At 50.1% G+C, this 9,067-nt stretch overlaps 1 protein-coding gene across 1 annotated transcript; it reads left to right on the plus strand.

Moving 5' to 3' along the window:
- Positions 1-250: 250 nt before the first annotated feature.
- Positions 251-7,558, plus strand: LOC100222632 (neuropeptide Y receptor type 2-like). The gene is made up of 2 exons (XM_030284061.4): positions 251-591; positions 6,176-7,558. Exon 2 carries the CDS (start codon positions 6,193-6,195, stop codon positions 7,375-7,377), a length of 1,185 nt encoding a protein of 394 aa, XP_030139921.1. The 5' UTR covers positions 251-591; positions 6,176-6,192; the 3' UTR covers positions 7,378-7,558.
- Positions 7,559-9,067: the final 1,509 nt, after the last annotated feature.

Genomic DNA, 9,067 nt, shown 5'->3' on the forward strand with positions numbered 1-9,067 from the left:
GAGATCCCGCTCTGGACATGACTGTGCCAGTCCCAATGAGGTCAAAGCCTGAGGAGATGGGACAGCTGTGGAGTGAGGGCAGATAACACATGCCCAGGTCTGTGGTATGGACAGGGAGCCTGCAGAGCTCCAGCTCCCAGCACTTCTCACTGGATGTGATGGAAAAGCTTCTCTCTGCTCGATGCAAGAAGCCCCTCAGTGGCTGAACACTGTATAAACAGCAGCAGCAGGCTCCCTCCCCCTTTCCATTGCTGTTTGTTAAACACACGCTCTCTGCCTTTCTCTCATTCAGGAGCGAAGGCAGCATCCAGCTTGTGAGACGGGGCTGTCAGTCACCCTGCCAGAGGGGCTGCTCGGGGAGGGGTTCCGGAGCTACTCCCGGCCATGAAACACTCTCCAGCAGCCCAGATCCTCACCTGACTTCCTCTCTTCTCCGAGGACAGTTGCAGAAAAGTGCTTTTCACTCCTTTGCCACAGGTTGACTTCCAGAGAGTGGAGAGGACCAAGCGCTGTGTCCTGGCCAGCGATGAGACGGTGACTGGAGGTGAGCGGCTCGGCTCCTGCAGGAGGAAGAAGCTCTGACCTTTGCAGGTGGGTCAGGAGGGCTCATCTGAGCAGAAGGGCTGAGATGGGGCCAGGTCTTGTCCATGTCACATTGTTTAGGCAAAAAAAGGTCCAAGCATCTTTGGGAAACTGGATTTGGGGGACTGGCAGCCCTGAGAGCTGGAATAGAGAAAGCAAATGAGATACTGACAGGAGAGTTTTGAAAGGTCCCTGAGCAGAAGCAGGGAGTGTGGGAAGCAGGATGCTGAGTGAGAGCAGTCAGGAGAGCAGGTTGCTCCAGGGTGCTGCAGAACCCAGGCACATCCAGCTCCAGAGGGGCAGGTGAGGGACTGAGAAATCCTGTTCTCTCCTGCAGTCTGCCTCCTCGTGGCTTGGTACAAACCTCCATCAGCTCCTCCGTGCTGGGACTGCACACGCTGCTGGCACTCAGCTGTCTGCCAGAGATCAGTGTCCTCAGAGAGGGAGATGCAAAGAGGGATATGGGATACAGGAGGAAAATCAGTGCTTGCTTTCTCTCAGCACCCATTGCATGTTAGTCCTTGATCAGAGAAATCCTCTTACAGACCTGCTGCAGGTGCATTTCACCTACAGAGTTTCTGGTCTGTCCCAAAGCAGGATACTGCGTTTTCTCCATTTGTTCTGTCAGTGAGTTGTTATTTCCCTCTGTTCCACTATCTCACCTATCCCAGACTCCATGCATTCCAGGAGGTAACAGATTCCCCAGCTTAACCAGGATCCATCCACCATGCTGTCTCCCTTTCTGCAGCCCCAGCAACTGGTGTGTCTCTATTGCAGTGTCACCCATTGATCCCTATGTCCTAGCCAGTCTTGCTCTGCTCCCACGGCACATCCCACAGGGCAGAGGGCCCTGCACTGCTCCCCCCTGCTTTCTGTAGGATAAATTCCCATGACAAAGTATGTATCCTTGCCAAACAGATCTCTTCTCACCACCTCCTTTTTCATCCTGTCCTGAGCTGGGCGATTACGGCATCCTCATTGCCTCGTCCCCTTCAGAGTCTTCTGTGGCTCCAGCCTAGGCTGGGACATGAAAATATTTAGTGTGAGGAACCACAAGAACTCCCTGGTGTATCTCCTCGTCCTTGCACTTTGTCTCCTGGTGTCATGTCTGTGCTGGGGTTCCCCAGCAGCAGTTCTGGGTGGCAATGAGTGTCTGATGAGGTTTCTGCACCAGTGGCAGATAGATTACTTGAAAAGCTACAGCAAATGGTGGGCTGGTTAGAGGGTCTTCCCTTTTGCTGGAGTATCATAGCAAGGCAATCACCCCTTCACTGGAGACAGAAGGAGCTGGGATAATTTCTATCTGTTCTTTGGCTTCAGGAAATCATCCAAAGCTGCTGTTTGTCCTGAAACCTGCCTATTGCACTGAGAAGACAAAATTTGTTCCACTCCATCAGTCACATTTTGCATTTTCTTGCACATCCTGAGATCTATGTTCAGGTTTTGCTGAGATGCAGAGTCCTCTCTGGTGGTGAATACAAGAGGCTGGAGTTAGAAAACTTGGGCTCTGCCCAAGCCCTGCCATGGATGTTCTGTGTGGTCTCTGGCAGGCTGGTTAACCTCCATATCCCCATTTATTGTGTTGTCCTCCCTTAAGTGCTGTGCTGTGGGGTGCAGGGACACTGAATGCTGCTGCCTCTGGAGTGTTGGAAGGGAACATGAAGGTGGTAGAAGGTGGCTTGTCCCAGGGTGACCACCAGCTTCTCATGATGAGGAATGGTCTCAGACCTCCCTGTCATGGACATCTGTCTGGATATGGGTCTGGGGATGAGATGAGTCAGTGCTCCTGACTGGGCTGCTGGAGCTTAAGGGATTTGGTGTAGTTGAGCTGCTTTGGAGGAAGGACGAGCATGGAATAAATCAGTGAGCCAAGTCATGGCAGTATCCATCAGCCTCAACCCTCACACTGCTGTAGAAAGAGTTTGTGATTAACTAAAGAGCAGAGATTGGCCTAAGTCCTTTCACTCCCTCCTTTTGATGCCATGGACTCCAGTCTCAATGCTTGGACAAAAAGAGAAATTCTAATTAACAAGATCTGTTTTCTCCAGCCCTTTGACCACCCCTCCAGCCTTGCTTTCTGAACCCTGCCAGGCTTTACAGATGACTCTTCCAGGTCTGGCTGTGCCTCTTCCAGCCTGGCTGAATGCCTGGGGCTGCAGCAGGGACATGGAGGGAGCTGGGGTGCCTCAGGAAGCAGAGGTGGATGAGTCCCAGGGCACCTGATCTGGGCCCACTGCAGGAATGGAGCTGTCACTTTGGCCACTGTCCCAGTCATTGACAGCAGTGTGCTGAGTGAGGGGCTCCTCTGTGCTTCCCTGCTTCCCAAAGGCTGATCCCTGCTGGCACAGGGAACAGCTCTGTCTCACTGGGAGCCTTCCCTGAGTCCCAGCCCTGCCTCAGGCTGAGCCTCAGCTGGAGCAGAGGGTGAGGGTTAAGGTTATCTTCATACAGGCAGCACTCTTCATGACAACTCAGCACAGAGGAAAGGACCTGGATAGTACTTCTGCCTCCTCCTGGTCTGTTCTGCTGCTTTCTTGTCCCAAAAACAGTTAGCTCTCAGTTCCAAGGATTTTTTCATCTAGTCTGGCAGGCCTGTTAGGCATGGGGCCTGACAGCAGCCTACACATATGTCAGTACTTCCATTACTTGCTGGAACAGACCTCAGTCCACTCCTAGCAGCATCCCAGCAACCTCCAGGCATTCCCTGGAGTGGGAGCATTTATTATAATCATTTTTGTCTCTTAATTAAAATGTCTTAATTGATTTGTAATAGTTCCCCTTTGGAGAAAAAAACAAAACAAACAAAATCAAATAGTGACTCCATTAAGGCCATTTTGTTAGGAAGCAAAGCAGCTCCAGCAGCCATGATGTTCCTGGCTCCTCTCAGATGGTGGATAGCTGCCAGTCTCCAGCAAAAGGAAACAGCCTGAATTGTGAGTGCAGGAACTGGCAGCTGGCTGGTGGATGAGATGGAGAAAAAGAGATGGGAATGTCCACTGGCCTGGTGCCAGGAGTTGGTACTGAAGATAAATTGAACAGGCAAGCCACAGAAAAGGCGATAACAAGTGATTAAGTAATGCTGGACAATCCAGAAGGTTTAAATCCAGATGAGTGGCAAGCAGGGAAAGTACAGTCACTGAAAGTGTCCCTAGCACTTGCTCTGTTTCCTTGGCTGACCTTGCTCTCCTGGCAGTGGGGTTTGCTCAGGGCCAGCTGCAGCACAGGTGTCTGCCAAAGGCGCTGTGGCTGTGCCACCTTCCAGGGCCCTGCCTGTTCCCCTGCTCTGCTTTCCCCTGCACCCACTGTGTGGCATGGCTCTGAGCTGCTCTCTGCTGTCTTAGAAGCTGGAGCTTCCCTTTGGTCTTTCCAAGGCCGGGACAGGGGTGTTGTGGAGGTCTGAGATCACCCTTAAACAAACCCTGGCCCTAGCAGATCCATCCATTTTTTCCTTTGCTTCCTACCCTCCTAGCAGTAGCTACATGGCGTCCACTATCTCACAGTGTCTGAGCCCAACAACTTCATTTACAGGAACCAGTGGCATAAATCAGTCTGCAGAGTGAGATATTAGGCAGGCAACGGGACAGGGAGAGGGAAAGAGAAAGGGTGCCAGCAGGGATGGTTTCACTGCAGGCAGCTCTTCTGCTGGGCCTCAGCAGGCTCCTGGCTTTGCAGCCGGCCAGGCAGACTCCTGGGAGCAGCTCCTGGGGGGAATCACAACCCTTGCCCTGAGGAGGGATGACAGAACAAGCAGACCTTTTAGTTTAGGTTGAAATGCAATTGCAAAGCATTCTCCCTTCCCAAGGACAGGCTGTTCTTAAACCTTTGGCTTGCATGGGATTTGCAGGAAGCCCACCAGCACCCAGCAGTGCTCGCATATTTTCTGGGACAAACCCAGTTCGTTCCTCAAGGATCCTGAGGAGATACCCAGCAGCCTGCCTCTAGTACCCACTTCATTTGAGCTCTTTGCCTCCCTCCCTTAGTGAAAGGGCATTTTACCCTCACAGACCACGAGGACTGTCACCCTCTCTGCAGGTCAGAGAAAACACAATGTTTTGCCGACCTCTCTGCTTGGGCAGAGTGACGACTTTCACTCACTTTTGTTTCAGTCTGCAGTGGGAGTAGGGCCCCACTCACAGTGCTGGGGAGAGGGGATATGTGAGGGGCCATGTCCACCCCTCTCCACATAGCCCACAGCAATTCTGAGCCACTAACAGAGCTGTGCTTTGGATTCAATGAACACCCTGCTGTGACAACACTGCTGTTCCAGTGGCACCTAATGCCAGCCAGGGCTCCCAGGCTCATCAGCTCTGGCCCCTCGGGCTCCTCTCCCACAGCCATCCCACTCAGGCACTCGAGCCCCAGGAGGCTGATGGATGCTGGGGCTCTGTCTCTCGGGCTGTCTGTGCCTGGATGCTCAGCAGCAGCTCTGTGGGAGGTTTGTTCACAGCTTCAGTGGTTTATGCCCTGCACATGCATGTCCCTGTAGGAGATCCCTCCTCTGCTAAGCCAGTGGATGCTTGGGTGTCACCAGCACTGAGAGGACAGAGAGGTTCTTTTAGGGATCCTGGGCAGAATGAAGATGGCACTAAATCCTGGTGGCAGTTAAAGCTTTGTTTCTTTATCAGGGTATTATGATTAATGTAGAACTGAATTTGTGATTGAAACAGCACAGGATTTCTACAAGCAGAATCAACATAGTGCAATCTACAAATATCAAAATTCAGAATTTATTAATAATTTATTATTTCTAATCACCTAAGTAATACAGAATTCATAATACAACTTATAATTTATAATCACCTGGACTGTCTTCAGATTGGGCCAAATCCTAATACATGTTTTTTTGTATCATTGTAACAATCATAATCTAAATACAAAAATCCTATAAAGGTATATGAGCCACTCACTGAATCCTTGGAGAAAGCAGAGGATGTGGAGTGTCTCCTGGCCATAGGGTTCATGGGTCTCACTGTCCAGTAGCTCCTTACTTTGGACTTGTAACTGTGCTCTCTGTGCTGTCAAACCTCCCTCTTCTGTGATGGGGACACAACACCTGCCTGGCTGGGTACCTGTGACCTTCAAAGCCACCAAGGCAGGCAACAATTGCCAGATTCCTGGGCGGCCTGAGACTGGCAGGGGAAGGAAGAAGAAAACTGGTTTGTCTAGCTGCTTCACAGGACCTTGAGGGCCTGGTAGTGAGGGCCAGGGAATGACTATGCCACACATTTGATCACAGAGAATGGCTCATGAAATGGGATTAGTTGTGCTACCCACGTTACTGGGAGGGAGAGCAGACAGTACTGGGTGGATTGGGTGCACCCAATCCAGTGGAACAGTGGCAGAGACTTATGCAGAGGCAGAGGGACAAATATCTTCACCTGGAGAGGTGAGAAATAAGAAATAGAAAAAAACTGGTGCACAATCTGGAAATAAATAAACTGTTACAGGGAGGTGGAGAACACCTTGACTTTGAGAGTGCCTTGTTTCTCTCCTTTCCTAGTTCTTAAGGTGTCGGGGAATTTTTGCAGGCAAGTAAATCTCATAAAAGATGAGTGCAACCCGTGCTCTTACTTCTGTTATGTCTGTGTTCCAGACCCCCTTCTCCTCCTTATGGAAAGTGTCAGGCCAGGCATGGGACCATTGGAGGGAGCCAACAGCACATTCACCGTGGAGAAGATAGCTTTAGATGAGAAGCTGCCACACGGCTGGCATGCCAAGGACTTTGTCACTCCTACCCAGGATCTCTCTGGGTCCCGCAGTGTCATGATGGACAGCACCAAGATCCTGGGGGTCCAGGTCATCCTGATTGCTGCCTACTCCCTCATCATTCTGCTGGGCTTCATCGGAAACTCCCTGGTCATCTACATCATAGTGAAGTACAAGACCATGAGGACTGTCACCAACTTCTTCATAGCTAACCTGGCCCTGGCAGACCTGATGGTGGACACACTCTGTCTGCCTTTCACCCTAGTGTACACCCTGCTGGACGAGTGGAAGTTTGGAGCTGTCCTTTGTCACCTGGTTCCTTATGCTCAAGCTCTGAGTGTCCATGTGTCCACTCTCACCCTGACTGTGATTGCCCTGGATCGGTACCGCTGTATTGTTTTCCACCTGGACAGCAGGATTTCCAAGAGGCTCAGTTTCACCATCATAGCTGTCATGTGGCTGGCAGCAGCTGTCCTGGCAGGACCTCTGGCCATCTTCAGGGAGTACCGATACGAGGAAATCCCATCCATTAACCTCAAAATGGCAGTTTGCTCAGAAAAATGGCCCTCTGCTAACAACAGAGATGCCACCATCTACAGTCTGTCCATGCTCCTCCTGCAGTATGTTCTTCCTCTTGCAATTATTTGTTATGCCTACACCAGGATCTGGTTCAAGCTGAAAAACCATGTCAGTCCCACTTCTAGGAATGAAAACCAGTGCCGGAGGAGGAAGACAACCAAAATGCTTGTGATGGTAGTTGTGGTATTCGCAGTCTGTTGGCTCCCCTTCCACATATTCCAGCTTGCCATCGATCTTGATCTGGTTCTTATCTTCCATGAGTACAAACTCCTGTACACTGTCTTCCATGTCGGGGCCATGTGCTCTACATTTGTCAACCCCCTGCTCTATGGATGGATGAACAAGAACTACAGGAATGGCTTCCTTATGTTCTTCCGTTGCCAGAACAAGCCCGAAAGCATCCACACTGAAGGCTCAGTTAGAGGGAGGTCTTACATCTTCAGGGCCAACACCCTAAATGGGAGCTTCAAACAGACTCCTGGCGATGGAGCACTGCCCACAGAGGTTTAGGGATGGGACATCCACCTCCAAGATTGAGGCTGGCTGGGCCCAGAGACATTCTTGGGTGAATGCCTTTTTTTGAAAGAACACTGTTCTGCCAATTATAGCTACAGCAGCCATGTAGAAGTATGAAATACCCCCTGTATCTCTTAAAATAATAAATCTGGTGTAATTTTGTCTGACCAAATAATTTAATTTTTCCTTTCGCTATGTTCAAGTTATGCATGGAGACACAAGATAAAAATAACACACAGAGAAGGCTTTCATTTAGCCAGAAAAATACACCCTTCTTGCTATTTCCATTTGCCAAAGTGGGTTGCTCAACCTTTTACCCCCTGTCACATTGCACATTACAAATGTGGAGCTGATATTGTGTGTGATTGTTCATCTGTACATCTCCTACCTGGAAGCCTCAATGATTTGGCTAATGCCTCCAAGGGGAGGGAGACCTGCACTCTGTTCTGCAAACACCTGCTTGTTAGTGCCATCACTTCTCTGACCTGGGGACAGAGTGGGCTGGCACGGATTGCATCTGGGCAATCCATGATCTCTTGCCCAACATTTGCGTAAATCTGCATTTGTAACCCACAGGATGTGGTCAAGTCCTCTGAAAGCCCAGGAGGTGGCAGTGGCACTACTTACCACAGTCTTCTTTGCAAGTGCGGAAGCAGGGCTTTGGGAATGCCTCATTAGCCAGGGCTTGTGTGCCAGCACCCTGTAATTAGCAGGGAGGAGAGCAGGCAGGGAGGCAGATAGGTTCAGTTTCAGTCCTGTCAATCAGCTGCCCCAGATCTTTCCTTTCCTAAGGGATTGTCAAGGGCAAGCAGCTAAAGATGCGGTTCCTGCCATGCAATAACTTGACAAATGCCAACAGGACCAGAGAGGCAAAAAACTGCCAATTAAACCTTTCTCCAAGGCACTCAGAGGGTTTAAAGCTTTCCCCTGGCTGAGGCTGAAGGTAATATGGGTCTGTATATGGCTGCTTCATTTCAGAAGGCAGTTGTAACCTGCTTGCATGGTTTTCACAGATTTGGTGTCCTCTGGTAGAAGACATGGAGACTAAGGAAGATGTATTCTTTCAAACCAAACTATGTTCTGCTGCTGAAGGCTTGTGTCAGCTGGGGAGTGTATTTTTAGCTCTGCCATCAAAGGAGTCTTGATTGCTACTGTGATCTTGGTGTCATCTCTAAAAGTCAGTGTTCATCAGATTGGAAAGTAACTCCCAGATGCAAGAAAGACACTCAGCGGATCTCCTCATAAAAAATAAAATTAAAAGAAAAATTTTGATTTGTGGGTCTTCATGATGCAAGGGCAAGAGGTAAGAGGACCTGCAGTACTGAGTACACCAGCCTGGATCAGGCTGCTGGGCTGTCACACCTGGGTCCTCAAGAGATCAATTGCCAAAGGGTTTATATGTAATTCTGCCTTCTCTCTAGCTTGACCTGCCTCTGGCCTTTGTTCTCCAGCTCATCTTCTAACTGCCACAGTAGATCTTCAGCTCTTTGTTTATTTCTGCTCTCTGATCCTCCACTCCATTTTCCTAAATAGGTATAAGAAAGTTGTTTCTGGTTCCTTCCCAAGAGACATCAGTGCCAGGGACGGGCTGCAGACCACACTTCACGCTTGGAAGCATGGGCATGTTGGTGCCTAATAACCTCCTGAGCACCCAACCCTGCAGATCACAACCTGGCCTTCTCTT

Source organism: Taeniopygia guttata, chromosome 13 (genome assembly GCF_048771995.1).
Source record: "Taeniopygia guttata chromosome 13, bTaeGut7.mat, whole genome shotgun sequence".
Lineage (NCBI taxonomy): Eukaryota > Metazoa > Chordata > Aves > Passeriformes > Estrildidae > Taeniopygia > Taeniopygia guttata.